Source organism: Lissotriton vulgaris, chromosome 9 (assembly GCF_964263255.1).
Source record: "Lissotriton vulgaris chromosome 9, aLisVul1.2, whole genome shotgun sequence".
Lineage (NCBI taxonomy): Eukaryota > Metazoa > Chordata > Amphibia > Caudata > Salamandridae > Lissotriton > Lissotriton vulgaris.
The window spans coordinates 764,288,580-764,314,110 of NC_141697.1; the positions used below are offsets into that span (position 1 = coordinate 764,288,580).

At 43.9% G+C, this 25,531-nt stretch overlaps 1 protein-coding gene across 1 annotated transcript in view; it reads right to left on the reverse strand.

The window, feature by feature from the left end:
• Nucleotides 1–25,531, reverse strand: part of PACS1 (phosphofurin acidic cluster sorting protein 1) — a 1,518,728-nt gene that overhangs the window by 595,097 nt on the left and 898,100 nt on the right. Inside the window, exon 13 of the mRNA XM_086938495.1 lies at nt 886–1,021. Coding sequence (XP_086794621.1) covers nt 886–1,021 — 136 coding nt within the window. The remainder of the gene's footprint in view (nt 1–885; nt 1,022–25,531) is intronic.

The window sequence follows — 25,531 nt, forward strand, 5'->3', positions numbered from 1 at the left end:
ACAACCTCACTAAAGTGTACATCATCTAGACTCCTTCCCCCATTAATCCACCACGACTTAAATGTGTACTACTCAATTGCAGGTCAGCCAGCAAACACGCCTCCAATATCTTCGACCTCCTCCAAGACACTGATTTAGACATTATCATCCTCACTGAAACTTGTCTAAATGCCACATCCACTCCTATCCTAGACCTCTTAGTACCTCCTACTCACAACATAGTTAGGCTAGACAGAGCTTGGAAGCTGGGTGGTGGACTAGCCGGTATTCATAGGAACACACTCTCGATTTCTCACTTGGAGTCCTCTTCGCCTTCCTCCTGTGAATACCTTTGCCTCAACATCTTAGTAATAACCTGCCGGTTTGCAAACTTCACACTTTTTATCACCCCCGGGAGACAATCTCCCTTTCATCGAGCAACCAATGGAAGTGATCTCTTACAATGTCGACTCAGCCGTGTTCCAAATCTTTCTTGGTGATTTCAACCTTCACTGGTCTAACCCCAATGATCACTTGGTAACTTGCCTTAAAGCTTTCTTGAATGATCAAGAACTGACTCAGCACTGTAACCAACCAACTCATAATAAAGGAGAAACTCTAGACCTGAACGTTCCTGGAGATCCAAACCCTCATTTGAACAACTAAAACTCCTTAGAGAGGTTAGGAGATTCTACAACAAACAAATCAAGTGCGCTAAGGCAGACTGCTTCATACACCAACTTGGATTGCATTTATAGCAATAAGACTCCCTAATCTTATGTCAGAAAATACTATGAAACAAACGTGTGGATATGTAAAAAACCTAAAGTAGTCAAATCCTATATTCAACGTGGTGTTGACCCATATGAACAACTTGACTTGCTTGGTATGATTTTGCATCTTTACCTGTGTGCTATGGCCCAGATCAGGGGACCTCTCACTGTCTGAGCTGTTGGTTCGCTCACTCAGAGGTTTAGATAACTGCCTCTCCTTCAGGGGGGTGCTTCTTTTCTGTCGTGGAGTAAGTGCACCTTCCATTTTGCTGGAGTTGGGGAAAAGAAATGCAGTTAGTACATTTAGGATAGATAGATGCATGTGTTTAAAGTGGCTATGATTAACCCGTTAGTAGCTCTCCCAATATTTATATGCTTCAGAATTAAAATACCTACCAAGCCAGTTAACAATGTTTTCTAACTTTCTTTACATAATTGTATACAATTTGACAAAGTATCATTTAAATATATTAGGAAGAACTGTCTCGTAGAAACCTCTTCTTTTAGAGGGAGCCTCATCACTCAGGGAGACAGAAAAGGGTACCACGGAGTTTGGTACCATAATGCAACACACCACCTAGTTTCCTTGATTTTATTATGTTTCTTAAGGAGGCAATATTTGTGTGTGTGTAGGGGGGCGGTGTCAAATTTTAGGCTGAAAAATCTACCCATGCGGGAGAACTGTTCTTTTAGGTGAGTAACTTTTCCTACACCACCACGGTATCATTCAGTGGCTGACACAGTATTATTAAACATACAATGAAGTGGATTTACTGTAGGTCTTAAGGATGCAAAACACGATGGTCTATTCAGGAAACAAATACCTCTATGCTGATCGGATTTAGAAAATTCTTAGTCCTTGTCCTTCAAATATGATTTGGAATTTGCACATCCAAAGCATCAAAGAAAGCTATCAACCAAAGAATGCTATCATTTTAAATGTCTGAGAAGGATTTCATAAGCTTGCACTTCCCTATGCATGCAGTCTTTCTCCTTATACAAGAGTAGCTTAGAGGTGCCACCTTTTTTTATGAACTAAGTGTACTACAATAGCCATGACGTTTTCCGACAATCAGCCAAACAGCTCACTCTTCATTCTCAACTGCTAAGCACCACAATATATAGCCCAAATCCAGGGGAGTCTGCTTAAGATTGTCTGCCTTTAAGTAAAATGTTTACTAAAAAAACTTCTTAAGAACGAACGTTCTTTAAAAAAAAAGCATCAAAAGAAAAAGGTTTACAATAAGCATGTAGATGCATTGCTCATCTTCAAAATGGGCATAAGCCCCTAGAACGCCAATAAAGCTAGTTTAGACCAAGTGAAGGGAGTGTGATGTTTTTGATGAACTGAAATGCTACAAATGTCATAAAATTAGGATATGCAAGACCCTATCCATCTCGCAACAGTAGCTTTAACTGCTAGGTAAATTTGTGAAATATCATATAGGTATACGTTATCAGATTTCCTTAAATATTTTGTGTGCTCAATGTGAAACATTTGGGAACAAAAGGGGTTAGGTCCTTTATGTGGTGAGGGCTAGACCTAATATCAATAGTGAACAACACAAAGTACCCAGACCACAGTGACTCAATACGTTTTTTTGATACAGGGTAAGAAACCAATTTGTTGTTGCTTCCCTAGACACCATTATTTTGTGTCAATCATTTTGTATTTTTTATATTTTCAAAGAATTGCTGACAGAAAAAGACATTGATTGCAAATATTTACAAGGCTAAACAAACTTTAACAAACATTAAAGGCAAAGACTATTTACACATTTAGAAACCATTATGTCACACATTAGAAAGTATTCTCACATCAGACATTAAGTAAACAATTATTGAAAAAATAATACAAACATTTTTATCACAAACAACAAAAAAATTGCAAACACTGAATGAGAGAAACTAGGGGTTGGGAGGATAGAATATAAGTAATTAAATGACATATATATTTTAATGCTGGACCAGCCGGTCCTAGCTTTTGTACAACAATGATACTTTGTATCTCCCAAACAACACTGCCCTCCCAAACAACACTGCCGACGCGTTTCTAGACCAGACTGGAGTCACTGGTCTGTCATAAGGGCTGTATATGTCTTGTATCTGTAGGATACAAAAGCAATGTTTTGCTTAGTCTAGCGTGTGGGCTCCTTATTACCATGAAGTGGCTGTAATGACGGTGTGCGCTACATACCAAGGCTGCTCAATGTAGAATTTCAGAGGGGGTCTTTTGGAGGTCTGTTTAAATGAATAGCGTGGCCGAACAGAGAAGCCTAGAAAGATTTTAAGAATGTTTTTTAATTACATGATTGATTCATTCATTGCTGAGTCAGTTTGGGGAAGTGAAAGCGTACCTTTTACTTTGGGTAGTGCCGAGTGCTGGCAGGATCCATTAGGAGCGGCGTAACCATCAATTTTGATTCTGAGATATGAGAGAGATTGACATTCAGAGGCTTGGCGGCGTGCAAATGGTCTTTCACACTCACTTGGACAATTCAAAGAAAGGTTGCCTACCTTGATTTAATCTCTCTTTTGGCATGAAAGGGGTTGTTAATTTCAGCTTTCTAAAGGGAAAAACAAAGCGCGAACTTAGTGGGATGTTCTTGCTAGTTCAGCGCTAGGCCAGCTCGTGTTAGTGCAGGGGGGGGCAAATACCTGTAGCTGGAGCTGCTGCTCTGTGCTGTTGGATTCGAATTTCTCTCAATAAAGATGGCCGCCGCCATTTCCTGTTTGTTATATATGCAGCAACTGTGCTGATGCATTATGGGGCATGTAGTCCCATAAATCCCAATTACTTAAAAAATATGTTTTATTATTGTCACAAAAATCATGAGTGGGTGCTGGGCATATTATCGTCAACACCTTATCGTAGTTTGGAAGTAATGGGTACATCACTCCCAAATATTTGATGTATTGTTTGTTTTAACCCCTTGGACGCTCATGACGAGCTCAGCTCGTCATGATATACACCTCCATACACTCATGACGAGCTGAGCTCGTCATGAACAATGGGAAAAAAGCAAAGCCAGCACAGGAGGAAAATAACACTAGCATCAATGGTGTTAAAGCAAAGAATGACTCCGTTAGGATGTGCTAGCGTTTTGGGTTGCTTCTCGGGGCCAGGGACCTATTCTCATGAGATAGAGGACCAAGACCAGCGGGCAAACCAGGGATGTCTAACCGGTGCAAATCAGGACAGATGTAATTAGATATGCGCTATCTCAGACAGGTTATTCAAACCAGTATGTGCACTGTTAAATTTTAAAATTAGATACGCTTCTTTTTGTAACAGAACGCGCTCGACGTCGTGGCATTTTGACCTGGAATTCATAGTGTACAGAACAGACCATTTGAATTCTTGTTCATTGTGGGACTTCTCACAGAAATGCTCCACCATTGGAGCAGACATCACCTTTGTCTTAATTCGCGATCGGTGCTGGCTTATTCTTTGGTTGACTTGCTGACTGGTTTTTCCAATGTAAATTAATTGGCACGGACATAGAATCATGTACACAACGTTCTTTGTTCTGCAATTAGAAAATTCTTTGTGCTTCCACTTGATCGCATGATGTACAAACTCGTCGCCTTCTATTGTGCTGGAGCAGGCGACGCAGTTACCACACTTGTGGTGGCCCTCGATAGGCTTGAGATTCCATTGCGCCAATAAGTCGCTCTTGGGCTTAGGAATAAACACATCAGCTCGGATGAGTTCCTGGCCAATGCTGCGATTTTTTCTGTAGGCAAAAATGGGTTTGGGGAACGGGCAGCTCAACCCCTCCAACAAATGCTGTTACAAAAAGAAGCGTATCTGATTTTAAAATTTAACAGTGCACAGACTGGTTTGAATAACATGTCTGAGATAGCGCATATCTAATTACATCTGTCCTGATTTGCACCGGTTAGACATCCCTGGTTTGCCCGCTGGTCTTGGTCCTCTATCTCATGAGAATAGGTCCCTGGCCCCGAGAAGCCACCCAAAATGCTAGCACATCCTAACAGAGTCATTCTTTGCTTTAAAACAAACAATACATCAAATATTTGGGAGTGATGTACCTATTACTTCCAAACTACGATAAGGTGTTGACGATAATATGCCCAGCACCCACTCATAATTTTTGTGACAATAATAATTTTTTTTTTTTAAGTAATTGGGATTTATGGGACTACATGCCCCATAATGCATCAGCACAGTTTCTGCATATATAACAAACAGGAAATGGCGGCGGCCATCTTTATTGAGAGAAATTCGAATCCAACAGCACAGAGCAGCAGCTCCAGCTACAGGTATTTGCCCCCCCTGCACTAATGCACTCGCCTAGCGCTGAACTAGCAAGAACATCCCACTAAGATCGCGCTTTGTTTCTCCCTTTAGAAAGCTGAAATTAACAACCCCTTTCATGCCAAAAGAGAGATTAAATCAAGGGAGGCAACCTTTCTTTGAATTGTCCAAGCGAGTGTGAAAGACCATTTGCACGCCGCCAAGCCTCTGAATATCAATCTCTCTCATATCTCAGAATCAAAATTGATGGTTACGCCGCTCCTAATGGATCCTGCCAGCACTCGGCACTACCCAAAGTAAAAGGTACGCTTTCACTTCCCCAAACTGACTCAGCCACTAGCATAATGAATTAATCAATCATGTAATTAAAAAACATTCTTAAAATCTTTCTAGGCTTCTCTGTTCGGCCACGCTATTCATTTAAACGGACCTCCAAAAGACCCCCTCTGAAATCCTACATTGAGCAGCCTTGGTATGTAGCGCACACCGTCATTACAGCCACTTCATGGTAATAAGGAGCCCACACACTAGACTAAGCAAAACATTGCTTTTGTATCCTACAGATACAATACACATACAGCCCTGATGACAGACCAGCGACTCCAGTCTGGTCTAGAAACGCGTCGGCAGTGTTGTTTGGGAGGACAGTGTTGTTTGGGAGATACAAAGTATCATTGTTGTACAAAAGCTAGGACCGGCTGGTCCAGCATTAAAATGTATATAAGTCATTTAATTACTTATATTCTATCCTCCCAACCCCTAGTTTCTCTCATTCAGTTTTTGCAATTTTTTTGTTGTTTGTGATAAAAATGTTTGTATTATTTTTTCAATAATTGTTTTATTTAATGTCTGATGTGAGAATACTTTCTAATGTGTGACATAATGGTTTCTAAAAGTGTAAATAGTCTTTGCCTTTAATGTTTGTTAAAGTTTGTTTAGCCTTGTAAATATTTGCAATCAATGTCTTTTTCTGTCCGCAATTCTTTGAAAATATAAAAAATACAAAATGATTGACACAAAATAATGGTGTCTAGGGAAGCGACAACAAATTGGTTTCTTACCCTGTATCAAAAAAACGTATTGAGTCACTGTGGTTTGGGTACTTTGTGTTGTTCACCAATGTGAAACTTTAGCATGCATGACTCCTAAATTATGGAGCATCTCCTGTGAGGAAGAGGCAAAAGCTAATGATTGAAAAATGATTTAACAGCTCACCTTGGTTCTTTCTCCGTACCCTGGATAACGATCCAGCCATCTAGTGATCACAACAGTGTCTCTCTCCATTTATTCTGTTGGGGTTCTAAAACATTATCTGAGGTTTTTAATAGCCCGCCCATAGTCTCTACTAGGCCAAATCGTGTGCGAATAAAATGGGCTGGCATAGATCCCATACAAATCCAGCATGATGTTATCAAATCTTGTTTAAGTGAAATACAATTATGTTTAAGGGAATAGGTAAGAGGTCTACCCACAATTGATTCTTGCTGCTTTTGTTAAGATCAACAACTCAATTAAGGGCCTACTGACTAAACCAGCCCGAGGAAATAAAAAACCCAAGGTTGGCTGGTTTGATAGTCACTGTACTATGGCTCTAGCCCACCTGAAACAGGCTCTAAGGGGGGAACCGCGTAATTCTGACACCATTAAGGTTCTAGGTGCAGCTTATGCACTAGCTATTAAAATTAGAAAGCGGAGCTTCAAGAAATCGCATGGGAAGATTTGAGTCAAGCTGCTGAAACAAAAAACAGTAAATTGTTCTGAGATACGTTTAATAGCCCTTTTCTAAAAGATACACATATCCCTGAACTTAACTCCCACGTTAATTGTAACAGTTGGGTGGAGCATTATTCAAATAGTTTTAATCCCACTGCTGGAGAGGACTGCCAGACTGCTAATTCCTTAATGGGATGGTCTATTTTGCCGTTGTTAATTAGGATTGATGAGGTTATCGAGGCTATAACTAGCAGCAAGGGTGGGGGAGGCACCAGGACCCAATGGGGTCCCGATTGACCTTTATAAAAATAAAATGGCCTTATGGTCCCCGCTTTTAACCAGAGTTTTTAATTTGGCCGCTGAGACCCAATTCCCCATATCATGGGGGCAGTCAACTATAATACCTATCTTTAAGAAGGGGGACAAATCTGATGCTCGTAATTATCGCCCAATCTCCCTTCTGGATTCCTCTATAAAGATTATGAGCTGGGTCATGCTCTCACGACTGGAAGCCTGGGTGACCGAGAAGTCGATCCTTACAAATGTTCAATATGGATTTAGAAAAGGAGTTGGCACATTAGAGTAGTGTGTCATCCTGGATCTATAGCTAAGGAGGGTAATTTATATCTTTGTTTTGCCGACCTTAGTAGTGCATTCGACCTGGTAGACCATTCTATTTTGTGGCCTTTATTGCTGGAAATGGGTGCACCTAAAGGAATAATATATTTCCTGGCAAGGCTATATGAGGAATTATCCAGTAAGGTGCGGTATGGATCTTCAGGCGAATACACCCCTGCTTTTAAAGTCAAAAGAGGCATCCGCCAGGGCTGCGTCCTAGCCCCACTACTTTTTTCATTATTTTTTAATGAGGTGGATGCAGCCCTAAAACCAATAGTGGCGGATGCCCCATAGGTGTGCAAAAAGATTATTTTTCGTAGTTTATGTCCCATCATACACCCTCTCAGTCACATCCCCGAGCCCATCATGTCGGAAAACAAGCAAACGAGAACACGAGCAAAACCGATCATGCGCACACAAAAGTTGCACACGCACTCTCCTTCCTCTAAAACTCAAAGGCACATTCTTATGGTTAGGGCGATTCCGAGAAACAGCTTCCTCACTCAAACTGTACATTCCTATGGTTAAGCCGATTCCAAGAACAAGACCCCCCATTTGTAACCATTTCCCTATAATCGCGCCGATTCCGAGAAATAGGCCCCGTTTTGCTAAACCACGGCAACCAATTCCGAGAAGAAGAGCCCCCGAATGCTGAAACACGACAAACAGACATCCTGTCACGACCATCTCTCTCTTATCTAAGGAACCAGCCTAGGGTTATTTCTCCACATTTCTGCGTCTCTCGTGCTTCCTCATTTAATCATGACAAGCCTCATCTCTTCTGCCATGTTTCCTCTTTTTATGATGCAGCCTCCTTTCTTTAGTCATGACTTCTGTTTTATTGCAACATATGGCACGTGCCTGCATTAAAGGGAAGCTCCTTCCTCATTTCTATGTATAAATATACTGTGTTCTGAGAATAAAGTTAGAGATTCTTCCGATCCTCCTCAGGTGACGGAGCTCTCCCTTAACTCGAGTTACTGAATAAAGACCCTGAATTCGAACCACCACAGACTCTGCTCTTCATACTTGACCTTATTGATATCATAGAAATTCGGATCAAGGTAAATTACTAAAATATTTACCACATAGGGTGGATGGTAATCCCATTCCAATTCTTTTATATGCAGACAATGCAGTTTTACTCTCCCGTACCCCTATGGGGCTACAGCGCCTTATTGATAATTTTACTGTTTTTATTGTAAAAAGGAAGCTTTTAATCAATAAAACCACTCCAACTTTTGTAATGACCTGTGGTAGAAACCCGATTAGATCCAAATCTTATTTTATTGAAGGTTCTAAGGTGGAAACGGTTAAATCCTTTTGTTACCTAGGTATCACTTTTGCAGGGAGTGGGTCCTGGGTTCAGTAATAGGACAACGCCCATGCAAAGATGATGAGCAATATTATTGGTATATTCAGATCTGCTATTAAATTGGGCAGCTGCCGTATTAAAGATATGATGATAATTTATGAGAGCCGATGTGTTTTAGCGACACTCTACGGTGCTGGGGTCTGGGGTCATTGTCATGGTAATTTATTATTACAAATGGAAAATTCCTTTTAAAACGCCTGTTATGTGCCCCACGATCGGCCTCCTCAGAAATTATCCACCGCGAAGTGGACATCAAGTATATCTCGGATCTGGCGTCATTGCGCCCTCTTCTACTTTGGAAATCCATATGGTCAAAGGAAGAGTCAATGTTTACACAATCTGTAATACTGGACTGTCTTAAAATGGAGAATGGCTTAAGAATCTCCTGGCTCAATTATATCTTCCACTGGTTTAAAGTTTTGTTTAACTGTGACATTCAACAAGATCCAGAATGTGTGGATTTTATTGTGAGAGTTGAGATTAAAACATCCCTGGTAGCCTATAAACTAGCAGACCGTTCCCGTTCTCTTTTGACCCAAACAACTTACACCTTTTATACGCAACTGGATCTTAAAGAAGGGTTCCAAAGCTATTTGTCTGTGGTAACAAGAGCATCACACCGTTATGTGTTAACAAGTCTGAGGTTGGGTACCGTACACCACCTCGTCAATTTTCCTGTTATGAAGCAAGGTTCTACCCAACCCTGCCCATGTGATGGAGTTTCTCGCCAAAGTTGTTACTCTGTAACCTGTATTCTAGTTTTAGAACAATCTATTTTAAACAGTTTTTTCTACGTCTTAATATTAGATTCACAAAAGACGCAATGAATTTGCTTTTAAGACTAGAGGACTCAGGACTGTGCTTTTATACAGCAACATTTCTCCTGAAAGCGATTCACACTAGGAAATCTATGATCTTTGACACTGACCGCAGGGTTTCTTAAGTTATTTTTGCAATCGCACTTTTTTGAAAACGGACTACCCATGCTCATACCAATCCAGGGGGAGAATATGAATTATGTACCCAGGGGGTGTAAATGAATTATGTACCCAGGATGCAGTACTCCTCTTGCAAGAAATGCATATTAGGACATTAATGTACTTTGATGATATTTGATTGTATGATCAATAGGGCCTCTTAGTCTTTTTTGCACTTGCACTTTCTTGGAAATGGACTATCCATGCTCGCACTAATCCAGGAGGAGCAAATGAATTGTGTACCCAGGCATTAATATCCTACTTGTAAGAGATCCATACTAGGTTATTAATGTCTTTTGTTATTTTGACTGTATGATCAACAGGGCTTTCTAAGTAATTTCCGCACATACATGTTAAAGGTATGGTCGTTTTATGTTTGCATTAATCTGGGGGGAGTATATGTATTATGCACCAGTGTTCATTATAGTGTCCCTTTTTATGTTAAAGGTTTTTCGCTCGATTAATATTTTACAATTTTATGTACAGCAACTCTTTTACTATTACTGTGTATTTGATGTGATTTATGATGCAGGTTTGCCTTTGCTTATATGGTTGATTCATTTAACCGAATAAAAGCTTTCAAATCGCAAATTAAATGTCTGAGAAGGATTTCATAAGCTTGCACTTCTCTATTCATGCAGTTTTTCTCCTTATACAAGAGTAACTTAGAGGTGCCACCTTTTTTTATGAACTAAATGTACTACAATAGCCATGACATTTTCCAACAATCAGCCAAACAGCTCACTCTTCATTCTCAACTGCTAAACACCACAATATATAGCCCAAATCCAGAGGAATCTGCTTAAGATTGTCTGCCTTTAAGTAAAATGTTTACTTAAAAAATTCTTAAGAGCGAACGTTCTTTTAAAAAAAAGAAAAAGCATCAAAAGATTTTTTTTTTTTTACAATAAGCTTGTAGATGCATTGCTCATCTTCAAAATGGGCATAAGCCCCTGGAACGTCAATAAAGCTACTTTAGACCAAGTCAAGTGAGTGTGATCTTTTTGATTAACTGAAATGCTACAAATTTCATAAAATTAGGATATACAAGACCCTGTCCATCTCGCAACAGTAGCTTTAACTGCTAGGTTAATTTGTGAAATATCATAGGTATACGCTATCAGATTTACTTTAATATTTTGTGTGCTCAGTGTGAAACTTTAGCATGCATGACTCCTAAATTATGGAGCATCTCCTATGAGGAAGAGGCAAAAGCTAATGATTGAAAAATTAAAGAAGATAATTCAGGGTGAGGATGGAAGAAAAAACGTACCTACCTGTAACTGTATTTCTCTAGATTTGGTATCTCTCATAGATTCAAATGCTTGCATCATCCAATCGCTGAGCTGGAAGTCCCATGGTAACACAAAAATAGCAGCTCCATAGAAAAACATACGTCTGTAACAAACTTTAAGAATCCCATTCACATAATCACAATCCTTACTACCAATAATAAAGCCAAGTTATGTGCTGATAAGAGATTGGGCCATCTAGCATCATATTCAGTTAACATCAAAGTGTGCCCCAAGAATAGAAAATGTATGGCAGATGCCTTGAGCAGAAAATACAAAGAATGTCACAAGTGGGAACTCAGCAAAATGTTCTAACTCTGAGGCAAGCCGAAAGTGGACTTCTTTGCGATGAATCTCAACAAGAAATGGCGCTACTATGCCAGCAGACACGTCCTGCCGTCGTTGTGGGGGAGAATGTTTTTTTATTGCTTGGTCAGACACGTTTGCTAATGCTTTTACTCTCTCTACCTCTGATCCCAAGAGTCATAAACAAGTTAAAGAGAAAGCAATGCTGACTAATATTAATATCCCCATGGTGTCCAAGGCAGATCTGGTTCACAGAGCTTATCCTATTGGAGCATTAACACACACTCTTTCCACCTCTAACAAACCTGCTTCGTCAAAACAAGGGCCTAGTCCTTCACAGTCCTTCACCAGGTTCAAGCATCTCTAAGTTTATCAACATGTCTCCTGAATTTATTGAGTGCTACGATTTGAAAATTCCATATGATTGCAGTTACATTTTGGCACAGGCTAGAGCAGTGTCAACAAATAAATCTTATGAAGCAAAGTGGAAATACTTCTGAATTCGGTGCACCCCACAGAATCTGCATCCAATTGCATGTGCTTCGCATCCTATTCTACCATATCTTCTACTTTTATCTCGCTCACGTCTAAATCATACTTTGGTTAAAATACACCTAGCAGCAATCTCACCATACAGACGGGAACAAAAGCAGCCATCATTCTAGTCTGAGAGAATTATAAAAGAGTTCTTCAATGTGTTATTTAGGGTTTTTCCGACACTGATGTGCTTCCGATTTTTGGCAGTTTAATACTGCACTTTCTCAACTCATGAAAAGTCTTTTCGAACCTATACAAAAGCAGACATAAAATGTCTTTCCTGGAAACTCAATCTCCTATCGTCTTTACCCTCTGCAAGAAGAGAAGGAAAAAATTAAAGCTTTTACAATTTAAAGAACCTTATATACAATTCCTTTATGAAAGGCATATCACAAACTAATTCATGGTTCTTACCGAAAGTTCCATCTGACTTATACTTAAATCAGCACGTTATTCAAAAAAACGTTCTTAAAGGATCCCAGCATGTCTGCATTAAAGACACGTCACGTGATGGGTGCCAGGAGGTGTCTAAAATTGTACTTAGAACACATTATCAAGTTTAGAAAATTCGATCAGTGTCGCGGATTTTATGGTCCCCTAGGATGAGACAATCTATTTGCAAACAAGCCTACTGTCACTGTATACTTCCATAAGTCAGACTACTCTTTGCAAGGAGGGGTTTCAGCACATTCAACCAGAAGTGTTTTTACATAAATGGCACTGTTTGCCGGTGTTTCTTTGGCAGATCTCTGCTGGGCTGCAATCTGGAAAATCAGGCATACGTTTACCCAACAGTATTGACAGGACTCTACAATGCAGAGGGATGTTGTAGTTGGTAAGGTGGTCCTTTGATAAGGGTGAGCCTTTTTCTCTAAATTAATCATGCACCCTCTGCAAAATCATATTATACTAATTACTGCTTGCTATTCCTATTCAAGCATGTGATTCTAAAACAATATACAATCCTGGAGAAGGAAAAGGTTACTTTCCTGTAACTGTATTCCAAAATTGTTATATTTTACAGATTCGTATGCAATCAACCATCCTCCCCTTTAGAGGCTTGCCTGTTTGTAGTAGTCCTTTATGTGAGTGCCTTTATTTAAATCGAACTGCTAGTAGCCGCTGGTGGTGTGGTCTTCAGACTGAATGCCTCTGATGGTTTGAAGTTTGGGTAATTTTTAATTATGTGAATGGGATTCTTAAAGTCTGTTACAGACTTATGTTTTTCTATTGAGCTGCTATTTTTGTGATTATGTACTATAGCTCTCCTCTCCAAGTTACTGATATGAAGGCGAGTGTCCTCTGTTGACCATAAGCCGCATACAGATAACTCTTGCAGATATGCTCCCCATCGATCTATGGAAGTGGCTGTTGTCATTACGAAGCATGTTTTTTGTTGAGGAAAAGTTAATCTCACGTTTTTATTTAAATGCTGGGACCACCATAGTAGGCATTGTCTTATCCTTTGTTTGATGGAGATAAGATTGCTGAAAGATGAAAATAAGTTACTTACCTGTAACAACGGTTAACCAGTATTGGTATCTTTCATAGATTCACATGCCTGAATCATTCCCTGCTGTCGAGATGGGAGTCCCATGGTACAATAATCAAGCAGTATTCAAGTAATGCCATAGGCTATAATGGCCCTGAGCCATGTTATATATAGCCTATCTATGTCCTTTTAAAATAAGGACTACATGTTGAATGCAACCAATCAGCTGCTAGCACCCTCTAGAACCTTCCCAGCCGAGGCAGTTTCCTTCATATTTTCCCAGCACAAGTGAGAAGGGAGTGTCCTAATGTTTTCAGGAAACATCCTGTACGGGGAGGAGGATGAGGGCATGGAATCCTTGACTATTTTGATCTAAACCTGATGTTTGAACCAATGTCAAAAGTAACCATCCAAGGTACTTTTAGAAGGTGAAGCTAAGGGGGACATTGTTTATGATTCAACTGTGGGAGTTTAGTATCCTATCATAGAATGAGTTGCACAAACCGATCTACCGGAGATTGCTATTGGTACAACAACAAAAAAGTTAGGTACAGGTTACAATTCATGAGCAACTGGACTTTGTAGTATTTCTTTAAATAGGCTGTCTACCTCTAAGGCTGCTTTTAAATAACAAAGCTCCTTTTCAAACCTTTTCCCAATATAGTATCTAATAACATTGCAATTTAGAAGTACCACAGTGCACGTATAAGATCAGCGGAAGAATACATAAAAACATATCTCATAAATGGACAGAGAACCCACCAAAAGTAGAAAGTGTGGCAGATTTGCGTATGCACATGTTTAGAATTTCTACTCTTCGACAGAAATGTACAGCATTTTTCATCTTTATTTAGCTTGACAAGGCAGATGCGGACATCAAGAGAATAAAGCTTTCCTTCTGTAGTGGAAGATGGGCTGGAAAAAGTGGTATCACACACACCACCAACTCATTTAGATCAAATCCTGAAAGCACCTTAAACAGGATCTTACGTTTTATCCTCAATTCATTTTTTATTTTTTTGATTGCAGGGATGGTCTTCTTATTGGAAATGCTTGAATCTCACCTACATGTCACAGCTAGTAAAGCTGTCATCTTCAAAAGATGTATTTTATTTCTGATTTGCGGAACAGGCCTGCCATAAGCTGATTGAACACTGTGTTGAACTACCAAGGTAGAGGTAGATTTCTTAGTGGCAGGAATATTCTAAAGAGGACTTTTATTAACCTCGTGATGATACTATGCAACAACATGCAGAGTACTTGTGAAAAACTCTGGTACCAGAAAATGGCTGACAGGTAAACCCTAATTGATGCATTTTGAGTTCTTTGACCAGAAGCATCTCTCGGGTGACAAACTAATCAATGTCTGGACAATTCAATTTCTGGAATAACAAAGATGTGACCTCTGGGGAAGAGGACACTCGTACTTCCTTGAATTCATCCCCCTCTTGCAGACCCCTGCCTCATTCTCCTTCCGCGCTAGATTAACTGCTGACCGTCGACTGTGTGAGCTCACTTTCAGAAAACTAGTGCTTCTGACCACAAGTAATGCAACCCCACACTACCCTGCTTGTTGGGAGATCTTGCAGTGTTGCTGGCAGTTAAGAAATGCATCTGTTTGCCCTCCAGCAATGGAAGAAATACCTCCAAGCATATCACCCTTAACTCAAACATTTATATGCAGTTTTCTATACTTTGACGAATACAACACAATAAATGTCAGCTATTTAAGTTGTTCACCACAAACAAATATGCATGCATCTGTCACCAGAGCAATCACAGCCCGAGGAGAGTGAAGGACCTCCTTATTATGAAGATTCCCTGCACACTTAAATCATTGCAGCTCCCTTATCAAAACTGATGTGAATCTTACCCCTTAGACTCACAATGAACTGGGTCCACGGAACATGAAAAACCCAATGAAGGGAACATTCTGAGACAAGTCTTTTTGGACACATTCAAGGCTAATTTGGCAGGCTGACGCAAACGAGTGAACTATTTCCATTAAGGTCGCCACTCTCTCTGGAGGGTAAACGCCTTAATTATCCATGATTCGAAGACCATAACAAACAGAAAGTATTTTCTGGGGCAGAGCTAGCGATAACTGAAGGATGTGCGCATCAGGGGTTTGGCCACAGGTCTCCCGCAGGGCATTGAACCTATGTTCATCTTAGAATATGCCAAAAGAAACACAGAACATTACTGAAAAAAGCTAAGGTTATAGTGACGTTATAGTTTGGTAATAAGGTCATAACATACAGTAAAAAAACAAAGTTTAAAGTGACATTATAGTTAAGGTGTTGAAATGAGATTAAGAACATTTAAAAAAAAAAAATATATATATATATATATATATATATATATATATATATAAATAAAACAAAGAAAGATCCCACTTATAGTTCAGTGAACTAACTATAATTGAGACCACGTCATGCAATGCTTATGACCTCAAGTATTACATCACTCCTTTCAAAGGTCCACTGGCATGCAGGGGCTATAGGGCCCAATTGTGGGTTTCTGTATTGTGTTGCTTAGACTTCGTCTTGTTTCATTTAAACGCCATCTTGAAAGCCTGTAGTTCAGCTCGCTGAGCTGTACAGTCTCTGAAAGATTGTGTTTTTGTGATCATAGGTCGAAATTTACCATCGCGCCAGTGACCTTTAACAATCGCGCAAACAGCACTATAAGCTTGTTCACCCCCAATTGCGGCTGTGCTGATCCATCTGTATATATTATACATTTGTACTGTTCTAGAGGCAGAATCTCAGTGGGCAGAGGACATTCTTGTTCGTATTGTAGAAATTCTTGAGTTTTCAAATAGGGGTCAAAAACGTATTCAACGTCTGCTGCAGCAAGAGAGTTAACCCATTGTATCCATCTTGGATGTAATGCCTTAGCATTCGGAATGCTTACTTTTGTCACTGCCTCTAAGGCAGGTACAGGAGTAACGGCCATTATGTGTTTACCCTGCATGAGAGCTCTCTCATTTGCTACTGGTCTTGGCAAGCAGGCACACGTTGTTGCTGCAGAGCAGGTGATCTTGTTTGCCCCATCACCCAGTAGGGACACACGCAGGCATTGACCCCTAGCCCAGGTCAAAGGTAGAATCTCTTGCAGAGCTTCCCTCCCTCACATTTCCTGCCTGGCTGCTTGGCAGATGACACATTTTGAGGTCTTAACCTCCCCTTCTTATAGTCTATTTCCAGACACCAAGTGTAATTTAGGGTCTAGGTCTTTGAAGTTTTATATTGCGGCGCTGCTTCACTTTTCTCTCTCTTCTTCCTTTTAAAAAGCTATCTGTCACATTAAGAGAGACTCCGAAGGTAATAGCCACAGTAATATGTGCATCAAAAGGTTCATTCCAGGCTTCCAGCCCTACTTTTTATGATTCCCTTATCAGACCCATCTCCGTCCTAATATGCATCACAGCCCTTTCATTAGAATATATATCACTATATCAAATAGCACCCTTTTGAAGTATATAAGGGGGTCTCTCTCTCCCTTCCTCCAGTGTGCCCCACCCACTTCACATGAATACAAAAATACAGAAATTTGTCTGGGAGAATTCTACTCATATCTACACCATTCTCAAAATGGTACCCAGGTTCCCCCTGTAATGTATCATCTAGACACACTTACACTCAGTGTACATACAAAGCATACATGCGGTCCAGTACTGTCACCTCCATTTATTGTGCCACACCAGGCACACACAATCTCACTGTGCATACTGTTCTTTAGTGAATCCTTTCTATATTGTGCCATGATGTGCTATTTTCAAACGCACACATTTCCATCACACACACTCATCATGCACAAGCTGCTCAATACTCCAGCTTTTATGTATTCTACATCTCACAAGCACACACACACCCAGCACATGCTTTCACTGCATGCACACTACTACATCTCTCATGTAATGTATTCCTCTCCGTTAAACATGCACCCAGTACATGCACTCACCATGCATGCACTCCACAGCACTGCTCTATCCCTGTACTGGACCCTTCACAGGTACACATGCATCCAGTGCAGTAACCGCTCTTGCTCTATGCAGCACTCTACAACTAACTGATGTAGGCCAAGGGTGAGTTAAGCACACATCAGTGGAACTTTAAAAAAGGTGAGTGAACCTTTACAACTCACTCTAGTGACACAGGATCAAAGGATTGTGTTACTTATCCTGTAAGCATCTGTTCTTGGCATGTAGTGCTGTAGATTCCCATGCTTTGCATAGTCCTCTCATTAAGTGTTAGATCTGGATGTGTGCAAGTTAGGTTTTCTTCGAATAAGTCTTTCGAGTCATGAGGTTAAGTAACACCTCTCGGTAATAGTGCGCATGGGCATCAACTCCATTGTTAGATTGTTTTCCTGCAGGCAGGGGAGAATGGAGTATAACAAAGTGTCAGTAGAGAGATGTCCACGGGTATGCAAAGGTAAAAAAGGAACTGTAACTGACAGTTGTCTGGAGAGGAGGGTGGGTGCATATGAATCTACAACACTACATGCTAAGAACAGATGCTTACAGGTTAAGTAACAATCCATGTGAGGCATGTGTGGCTGTAGATACATATGCTTTGCATAGACTATCAAGCAGTGCCCTCCAAAAGCGGCAGTTAACCTGTAGGTGTTGCAGTTGTTTGAAAAAATGTATGTCACAGTCTGTTGGCGTACTATGACATCCTCACAATAATGCTTAGTGAAAGTGTGTGGTATAGGCAATGCAGCTACTCTACATGTATCAGTTATTTGGATATTGCCTATTAAAGCCATGGAAGGCCCAATTTTCAAAGTAGAGTGTGCTCTAAGAGGCGTTAGTAAAGTCCTTTTGGACTTGACATAACATCTTTGGAAGCATTTAACTATCGATCGGGCAATGCCTAATTTGGATACGAGCTTTCCTTTATGCGGAGTCGAAAAAGCAACAAAGAGTCGTTTAGTCTTCCAAGAGTCTTTAGTTCAGTCATTGTCATACAACAGCTCTTTTAACATCTAATATATGAATAATCCTTTCCGCAACTGAGTTTCGATGAGGAAAGAATACAGATAACTCAACTTACTGATTAAGGTAGAAGGGGAGACGACCTTTGGAAGGAATTTTGAGTTGGTGCAGAGAACCACCCTAGCCCTGTGTAGTTGGAAGAAGTTCTTCTAAGGTTAGTGCCTGGGCTCACTAACACGTCTAAGTGAAGTGATGCAATTAAAAAAGCGACCTTCCAAGGTAGGAATTGGAGGGCACAATTATGTTGTGGTTGAAATGGTGGACCCATAAGTCTTATGTGGACAATATTGAGATTCCAGGTAGGTGCAAGTAGTACTCTAGGTGGAATCACTCTCTTAAGGCCTTCCTTAACCCCTTCCACGCTGATGACGAGCTGGGCTCGTCATGGCGTAGCCTCCTCGCACGCTGATGACGAGCCCAGCTCGTCACGTAACATGCGTTTTTCGCAAATCACAGCATGAGAGCGGAATTCCGCTAGCGCGCATGGTGTTAAAAGCCTTGATGACCGGTACCTTAAACAAAGATAAGTGTTGCCTATTTTGTAGCTAGGCGGCCACTGAAGCAATATGTAATCGAATGGAAGTCAACGCAAGGCCAGAGGGTTGTAAATGTAAAAGGTAACAAACAATGTTTTTTACTGTAGCATTAAATGGATTGATACTGCTAGTATGACAATAACATATACATTTTCTTCCATTTGGCTGCACAGCATGCTCCAGTAGTAGGCTTACGTGCTTCTTTGAGAATGGTCATATATTCTGGTGGTAGATTCAGATAACCAAATTCTATGACCTCATGAGCCAAATTGCTAGATTGAGTTCCCTGAGATTTGGGTGCCTGATTTTTCCATGGTGGAGTTAGATGGTCTGGGTTGCCCGAAAGCTTCTCATGTGGAACTACTGAGAGTTCGAGTAGTGTTGTGCACCAGGGCTGTCTGGTCCATGTGGTAGCTACTAGTATGAGTGATGTTTGCCTGAGTTACCAAACTAGAAACTGAAGAAGGGAGAGAGGCGGAAAAGCATAGAAAAATATCCTTGACCAATTTATCCATAGAGCATTGCCCTTGGATAGTGGGTGTAGGAACCTGGAGACAAAGTCTGGGCATTTTGTGTTGTCTGCGGTTGCAAACAGATCTATTTGTGGAAACACCCACTTGTGGAAGTAAAGAAGGAGGACCATGGGGTAGAGTTCCCACTCCTGGATTTGTTGCCGCATACTGCTGAGGAGATTGGCTAAATTGTTGTCCATTCCTGTGAGGTATTCTGCTAGGAGATGAATGTTGTGATGTAGAGCTGTAGAGCCCAACTCCAAATGGTCTGGGATAAGCATGAAAACTGAATTGAGTGTGTCCCCCCGCCCTTATGTACATAATACATGGTTGTCATATTGTCCGTCCAGACTAAGACTGCTTTGCCTATTAGGTGAGGTAAGGCCGTCAATGCTAGGTGAACAGCTTGAGGTTCTAGATAGTCTATATGGAGACCCTGGTATTTGGTGTCCCAGAGACCCTAGACTGTGAGATTCTGAAAGTGAGCACCGCAGCCTGTGAGCGATGTGCCCGATGTCAGAATGATGTGGAGAACAGGGTTGAGGAAAGGCCGAACTGTTAAGAGGTGGTTTGTGTTCCACCACTGCAGAGAGCTATGAGTACAGCGGTCCATTCACACTAGATCCTCTAACTGTCCCTGTGACTGAGACCTTTGTTGTGCTAGACAGTTCTGCAGCGAATGCATGTGTAACCATGCAAGAGGGACTATGATGATGCATGATGCCTTCATTACTAATAGGTGCATGGAAGTTCTTACTGTCAATTATTGATTGGGTTAACACTGTGGTATTAGTGTTTGGAAATTTTGGATCCTAGCTGTATTGGGATAGGCTAATCCTAGTTGTGTGTTACGGATGAATCTGTTGAAGGCTGAAGATGAGATATTTGGTAACTGATGGTGAAGCCTACCTGAAGGAGCAGGTTGAGTGTGTTGTTGACACAGCGGAAGAGTACTGGCTTTGATAAGACAGTCGTTGAGATAAGAGAAGAAGAGCAAGTTACTTACCTTCGGTTATGCTTTTTCTGGTGGATACAGTATTTGCCTGTGGATTCCTCATGTTTTGAATTATCCCTGCACCAGTATTCCACAGAAACTTTTTCTTAGCTCTCCAACACCGACGAGGACATCACAATGGCACGGCTCCACTCGTGACTCCGTATGACATCACTGGAGCCACAAAAAGACCTTGTCGGCGTGCTGATGTCAGTTCCACCCATTTTTTCCGTGCCTCTGAGGCAAATGGGTGGATCAATCAATCAATCACAGCATTTATATAGCGCACTACTCACCCGGGAGGGTCTCAAGGCGCTGGGGGAGAGGGGTGTGTCACTGCTCGAACAGCCAGGTCTTGAGTTGCTTCCTGAAGGAGAGATGGTCTTGGGTACGTCGAAGGTGAATGGGGAGGGAGTTCCAAGTCTTGGCTGCCAGGTAGGAGAAGGATCTTCCTCCGGCGGTGGCTCTGCGGATGCGTGGTACGGTGGCGAGTGCGTGGCTGGTTGATCGTAGCTGGAGCGTGGGCGTGTAGAAGGTCATGCGGTCGTTTAGGTACTTGGGGCCCAGGTCGTGTAGAGCCTTGTGTGCGTGGGTGAGGAGTCTGAACATGATTCTCTTGCTGACGGGGAGCCAGTGCAGTTCTCTTAGGTGTCCGGTGATGTGGCTGTGTCGGGGGATGTCCAGGATGAGTCGTGCAGAGGCGTTCTGGATGCGTTGGAGTCTTCTCTGGAGTTTGGCTGTGGTTCCGGCGTAGAGGGGGTTCCCGTAGTCCAGTCGGCTGGTGATGAGTGCCCGGTGACGGTCTTCTTGGTTTCAGTGGGGATGCATCTGAAGATCTTGCGGAGCATGCGCAGGGTGTTGAAGCACGAGGAAGAAACGGCGTTGACTTGTCTGGTCATTGACAGGGAGGAGTCCAGGATCATGCCCAGGTTGCGTGCGTGGTCCGTTGGTTTGGGGGCGGTGCCCAGGGCCGGGGGCCACCAGGAGTGGTCCCAGGCGGAGGGTGATGATCCCAGGATGAGGACTTCCGTCTTGTCTGAGTTCAGTTTAAGGCGGCTGTTCCTCATCCAGTCGGCGATGTCTTTCATCCCTTCATGTAGGTTGGCTCTGGTGGTGGTGGGATCGTTGGTGAGGGAGAGGATCAGCTGGGTGTCGTTGGCGTAGGAGATGATGTTGAGGTGGTGTTGGTGTGCGATGGCTGCGAGGGGGCTCATGTAGACGTTGAAGAGGGTCGGGCTGAGAGAAGATCCTTGTGGTACGCCGCAGATGACTTCGGTGGCCTCGGATCTGAACGGAGGGAGGCGGACTCTCTGGGTTCTTCCGGTGAGGAACGAGATGATCCATTCCAGCGCTTTCTCTCGGATTCCGATGTTGCTGAGGCGCTTCACTAGGGTTCGGTGGCAGATCGTGTCGAACGCTGCTGAGAGGTCCAGGAGGATGAGGGTTGCTGTTTCCCCGTTGTCGATCAGGGTTCTGATGTCGTCGGTGGCTGCGATCAGGGCGGTCTCGGTGCTGTGGTTGGCCCGAAATCCGGACTGCGAGTGGTCGAGGGATCCGTTCGTCTCGAGGAAGGCGGCAAGCTGTTTGTTGACGGTCTTCTCGATGACTTTGGCCGGAAAAGGAAGGAGCGAGATGGGACGGTAGTTCTTGAGGTCGGTGGGGTCCGCTGTTGGTTTCTTCAGGAGGGCGGTCAGCTCGGCATGCTTCCAGCTCTCCGGGAAGGTGGCGGTGTGGAAGGAGGAGTTGATGGTGTCTCGGAGATGGGGTGCGATGGTAGCGGCGGCTTTGTTGAAGACATGGTGTGGGCACGGGTCGGTTGGTGATCCTGAGTGGATGGAGTTCATCGTCCTGGTGGTGTCTTCGGTGCTGATCGGGGTCCAGTTGCAGAGGGTGGTGGTGGCGGGCGTTGGTTCGGTGGTAGGGTGCGTGGTCTGTGAGTCGAAGCTGTTGTGTATGTCGGCGATCTTGCGGTGGAAGAACGAGGCGAGGGAGTCGCAGAGGTCTAGCGTGGGAGTGATGTCGTTGGTTCCGGCGCTGGGGTTGGAGAACTCTCTGACGATGCTGAAGAGTTCCTTGCTGTCATGGGCGTTGTTGTCCAGTTGTTCTTTGAGTGCCGTCTTCTTGGTGGCGCGGATCAGTTGATGATGTTTGCGGGTGGCGTGCTTGAGGGCGGTCCAGTTGTCTGTGGTGTGGTCGAGCCACCAGGCTTTCTCGAGGGTCTGGCAGTTCTTCTTGGATTCCTTGAGTTAGTCGGTGAACCAGGGGGTTTTCTTGCTGCCGGGTCTGCTGGGAGGGTTCTTTAGCGGTGCAAGGTCATCGGCGCAGTCGGTCAGCCACTGAGGGAGGCGGTGAGCTGCTCGGCGGTGATCTTGCTCCAGCTGCGGCGGGGGACCCGTTGCGGTTGGTGGTGGGTCGTAATTCTACTGAAGCTGAAGTGGACGCAGCTGTGATCTGTCCAGTGGAGTCCGGTGGCGTGGCTGAAGGAGACGTGCTTGCTGGATGAGAAGACGGGGTCAAGCGTGTGTCCGGCGTAGTGGGTGGGGGTGTTCACCAGTTGCTTGAGTCCGAGGTTGTCGAGGTTGTCCAGCAGGGCGGTGGTGTTTCTGTCGTTGTTGTTCTCCAGGTGGAAGTTGAGGTCCCCTAGGAGGATGTAGTCGGCGGAGGGAAGGGCATGCAGGCTGATGAAGTCTGCGATGTCTTCGCTGAACTGCGTGCGTGGTCCCGGTGGTCTGTAGATGAGGGTGCCTCGGAGGGTGGTCTTGGGGTCGGTGTGTATCTGGAAGTGCAGGTGCTCGGCGGCGGAGAAGGTTTTGTCGGAGTTAGTCGAGATGCGGATGGTGTTCTTGTGTACGATGGCGATGCCTCCTCCCGTCTGGTTGCCGCGGTCCTTCCGGGTGATCTTGTATCCGTCCGGGATGGCTGTGGCGATGTCGGGCGCTGAGGAGGCGTTCATCCAGGTTTCGGTGAGAAAGGCGACGTCCGGTGCAGTTGCGTCGAGCAGGCCCCAGAGTTCCACGGCGTGCCTGTGGACGGAGCGGGTGTTCAGCAGGATGCACTTCAGGTGGTTGCTGTTAGTGTTGGAGTCGGCGGGTGCGGTGCAGGTCCGGTAGCAGGTGAAGCGGCAGGCTTGGCAGGCGAAGGGTCCGTTGGTGCGTCTCGGGGGGGCTCGGTAGCAGGCAGGGTTCCGTCCGGCATTGAGTGCGTTGAGAGTGGCGGCGTCGTAGGTCTGTCGTGAAGTCTTGCAGCGGTTGTGGGGACCAGGGGTCCTGGCGCTGGGCGCGGTCCAGGCGCGGACGGGCGCAGACGGGCTTGCCTTTGGCGCGCCTTCGGCGCACAATCCGCGCGCCCACTGCGCGTGCGCACGGTCGCCATTTATGGCGAAGTGGGAGGGAGGAGCAGCTGGGAGGCGGGAGCGGGGAGGGCACAGAAGGAAAGGGGGCGTGTCTGCACTCACGGCGGCGGGGAGCGGGGCGGGTGGGCGCAGGGGGCACTGCAGGGGAAAGCTGCACAGGGGAGCACAAAAAACACAGGCAATAGGGACAAAATAACAAGGAGACCGAATTTAAATACAAAAAAACACAGTAAATGCAGGAGACAACACCGAGCGACGGCGGGGGGCGTGGTCAGCAGGAAGGCTCAGCGAGGCTGAGGGCAGCGGCAGGCGGGGAGCACATGCTACAGCTGGTGGCCGTGCGGCGCAGGGGTGTCCTAAGAATAGGTCACACTCACCTGCGCCGCACGGTCGCCATTTATGGCCAAGTGCGAGGGAGGGAGGAGCAGCTGGGAGGTGGGAGCGGGGAGGGCACAGAAGGAAGGGGGCGTGTCCGCACTCACGGTGGCGGGAAGCGGGGAGCGGGGCGGGTGGGCGCAGGGGGCACTGCAGGGGAAAACTGCACAGGGGGGCGCAAAAAATACAGGCAATAGGGACAAAATAACAAGGAGACCGAATTTAAATACAAAAAAACACAGTAAATGCAGGAGACAACACCGAGCAACGGCGGGGGGCGTGGTCAGCAGGAAGGCTCAGCGAGGCTGAGGGCAGCGGCAGGCGGGGAGCACACGCTACAGCTGGTGGCCGTGCGGCGCGGGGGTGTCCTCAACAACATAACTAAAGGAAACACAGTATGCAATATATACACTAATACACACAGTATATAGTTAAAAAGGAAAAGCTAAAGAAACAAAGGATTTCCTACCAACCAACAGTGTTGCAAGCTAAAGACATAGGTAAACAACCATGTCAAACAATGAAAACTTTTTAGGTATACAAAGGTGGCCAACGGGGAGGAGGGTGGGTCAGTGAGGAATCCACAGGCAGATACTGTATCTGCCAGAAAAAGCATTACCAAAGGTAAGTAACTTGTTCTTCTGATGGATACATCTGCCTGTGGATGTCCACCTACTCATACCAAAAAATCCTGCAAAACAGAACGAGCAAAATGGCCATCCCTCCTCACCTCAGAATCCAAGCAATAATGCTTTGCAAAAGTGTGGAGGGAGGCCCATGTTGCAGCCTTACAAATGTCCACTATAGGAACACCTCTAGCCAAAGCAGATGTGGTAGACTTAGCTCTAGTATAATAAGCTCTAATACCTTCAGGAGGCTCTTTCTTGGTCATGGCATAGAATATCTTCATGCACAAGATGATCCACCTGGATAATGTTCTCTTGTGGATGGCTTTGGCCTTCATCATCCCAACAATGCCAACTAAGAGCTGGTTGTCCAACCTCGTGTCCTTGGTTCTGTCCAGGTAGAAACTGACCGCCATCTTAGGGTCCTGGGGGTGAAGTCTCTGCTCCTCCTTGAAAGGGTGAGGGAAGGATAGAAGGTAGGCCAGATGGAAAGGGGAAACCACCTTAGGCAGGAAAGCAGCCCTGGTCCTAAGAACCATCTAGTCTGCAGGGATAGTAGTAAAAAGGGGCTTCAAACTAAGAGCTTGCAGCTCAGTCACCCTCCTGGCCAGAGGTAATAGCCACCAGAAAAATAGTCTGAAAGAAAGCAGCCTCAACAGACAACTATGAAGAGGCTCAAAAGGATACCTCATCAGAAATGTAAGAACTAAATTCAAATCCCTTTGAGAAATAATAAAGGGAGTGGGAGGGAACCTATTTACGAGGCCCTTATTGAACCTCATGACAA